Source organism: Etheostoma spectabile, unplaced genomic scaffold (genome assembly GCF_008692095.1).
Source record: "Etheostoma spectabile isolate EspeVRDwgs_2016 unplaced genomic scaffold, UIUC_Espe_1.0 scaffold325, whole genome shotgun sequence".
NCBI classification, from domain to species: Eukaryota; Metazoa; Chordata; class Actinopteri; order Perciformes; family Percidae; genus Etheostoma; species Etheostoma spectabile.
In genome coordinates, this window is record NW_022605585.1 from 199,127 (window position 1) to 201,696 (window position 2,570).

The window sequence follows — 2,570 nt, forward strand, 5'->3', positions numbered from 1 at the left end:
ATTTTATAGCATTTGGAGAAAAAACTATTGCTAAAAGAACTTTAAAAGAAAGTGTAAAAAAGAAAGAACAATGTCAATACAAGTGACTAAAATGTGAACAAATGTCAAATAAAGTGACAAAATTGTGAAAGGATGTCAAAAAAAGTGACAAAAGTTTTAAATGTTTGGGAAAAAGAAACTTGAAAATGTCAAAAGGCTCAGAAAAAGTCGACAAACGTTGAAAAAGAGACAAAATCCTTGGGGAAAGACACAAAAGGGTAAAAAAAAAAAGACGACCCTGACCTTGATAAAAAGGTTATTCATTTGAAATTTTGACTCAGAAAAACAAAAGTTTCCAGACAACTCAAGGGTTAAGACACTCACCGTGAACCGCGACACTCGTTGGGTTTCTCTCTCTCTCTCGTCTCCTTCTGTCTCAGTGGACTAGAAGAAAAAACAATTTCTGATATTGATTTTTTTATTTTATTTTCTCATCTCAGCTCCCGAGGTGATCGCCAAAAAGCATTACGGGATGAGCGTGGACTGGTGGGGCCTCGGGTGCCTGATTTACGAGATGACGGCGGGGCAGCCCCCCTACCGGGTCAGAGGAGAGCACCCCAAAGCCCCCGAGATGGAGAGGAGGATCCAGACGGAGCAGCTGGAGTACAGAGACACCTTCAGCCAGGCGGCCAGAGACATCTGCTCCGCGGTGAGCCCGGGGGACGATGCTCGGTCACGTCTGAAGTCCAATCTTCCAGAGACTGATGGGTTCTTCTTCTTCTTCTGTTTCTGCAGCTGCTCAACAAGGACCCCAAACAGAGGTTGGGGGCCCAGAGGTCGGGGGGGAAGGACGTGCAGTCGCATCCCTTCTTTCAAGAAATCAACTTCCGGATGCTGGAGGCCGGACTCGTTACTCCTCCTTTCAAACCTGATGCAAGTAAATTTTAACTTTTTAATTGATCCCCAAGAGGGGAAATTACAAGTTACACTCTGCGTACACACTATGTTAGTAATCACGCACACACAGGCCTGAAACACACACACACACACACACACACACACACACACACACACAGCACCACACACACCCACACACACACACACACACCACACACACAACACACACACACACACTACAGGACCTATAATGCACTAATGAAGAGATGTCAGAGGTGGGGGGGGGGGGGGGGGCTGCCAATGGACCAGCGCCCTGTGCGTGTTGGGGGGTACGGTGCCTTGCTCAAGAGCACCAGGAGGTGAAGTGGCATCTTTCCAGCCACCAACTCACACGCCGTACTTTCTGGTCCGTACGGGAACTTGAACAGAACCCTCCGGTTCCCAACCCAACTCCCTACAGACTGAGCTACTGTCCCCTCCAAACTTTGAATATATAGATTTTAATTATTCAGACAGATGTGAAATGTTTTTTTTTTTGGGGGGGCAGTTTATTGCAGCTACATGCACTATTTTTCAAGACATTTGATATTTGAATGCCTAAACAATCTGTAGATCATTTGGAAAAAACACAATAGCTGTGACATCCTATATCTTTTACGATATTTGTTGCTATTAACATGTTTGTTTTTTTGGATTTGTTTTTTCATCTGTCATATTTTGGACATTTTTTCCGATCAAATCACAAACAATGTATTAATACATTATTTTACAGCAACCAGCGGGTCCCCAAAGTGCTTCACATCAGAAACCAAGAGTAAAACCACACATCATCCAATAGAAAGAGTGAAGATAGAAAACAGTAAAATCAGAAAAGGTCTTAAAGAAACAGACCACTGCTACGTATTAAAAGCCTGACTCAACAGATATGTTGAGTTCGGACCTAAAAAAGAGCGACATCTGTAATATGCAAATATAATTTTTTTGTATATTACATCTTATTTCTCTCCAACTGTCTCCCATTAATCATTCTGGAAGCAGAACACAACACATGTTGAAGAAAGACTAATTTTCCCTCCTGCCACCTAAAGAGAAGCAGAAACTGATGTTTCTTTTTTTTAAGTTTCATAAAGTTCAGGCAGCCCGCCTGCAGAGAGAAGTCGACACCTGCTCAATTTTTTGAGGAACGCAACCCGAACCCAACGCTGCGGTGGCCGATCACGTTACCGGAGATGGGACTCGTCAGGGTGTTTTGAGCGCTGGTTTGAGGATGTGGTGTGAGAATCCCGTACAGGAAACAGGAAACAGGAAACAACTAAAAAAAACTGACTTTACCGCTGCTACAAGAAATGTTTGTAATATCTGAACGTTTCCTGCAACACAGCACTCGCCACATCTCACTCAGCTCTTTGCTTCTTTCTCTCTCTCCTGTGACATGAAGATGCCTTCAAGTGCGGCCGGGAACATCGAAATCTATAAATCTGACAAAAAACAGTGATTGTGAAATGTAAAGTCTACGTGAGGGGGGGTCGTCGGACAAACTGGCTGCAGCCCCTAGATCCAAAATGAACAATTTAGCTCTCGTTAGTCCACAGCATGTTGCTCCATTTCTCCTCTGGCCGGTCAACGTGTCCTTTGGCAAACTTGAACCTATTCTGTACATGTCTTTTTTTATAGCAATGGGACTTTGTGAGGGG

The 2,570-nt window shown here is 43.8% G+C and overlaps 2 protein-coding genes across 2 annotated transcripts in view; one reads left to right on the forward strand and one right to left on the reverse strand.

Moving 5' to 3' along the window:
* Positions 1 to 2,570, forward strand: part of LOC116686201 (G protein-coupled receptor kinase 5) — a 26,130-nt gene that overhangs the window by 18,516 nt on the left and 5,044 nt on the right. The window contains exons 12-13 of the mRNA XM_032511184.1: positions 480 to 688; positions 775 to 912. Coding sequence (XP_032367075.1) covers positions 480 to 688; positions 775 to 912 — 347 coding nt within the window. The remainder of the gene's footprint in view (positions 1 to 479; positions 689 to 774; positions 913 to 2,570) is intronic.
* The window catches only part of LOC116686198 (set1/Ash2 histone methyltransferase complex subunit ASH2), a 38,030-nt gene that overhangs the window by 7,806 nt on the left and 27,654 nt on the right, over positions 1 to 2,570 (reverse strand). Inside the window, exon 18 of the mRNA XM_032511176.1 lies at positions 1,656 to 1,660. The gene's annotated coding sequence lies outside the window, so the exon portion shown is untranslated. The remainder of the gene's footprint in view (positions 1 to 1,655; positions 1,661 to 2,570) is intronic.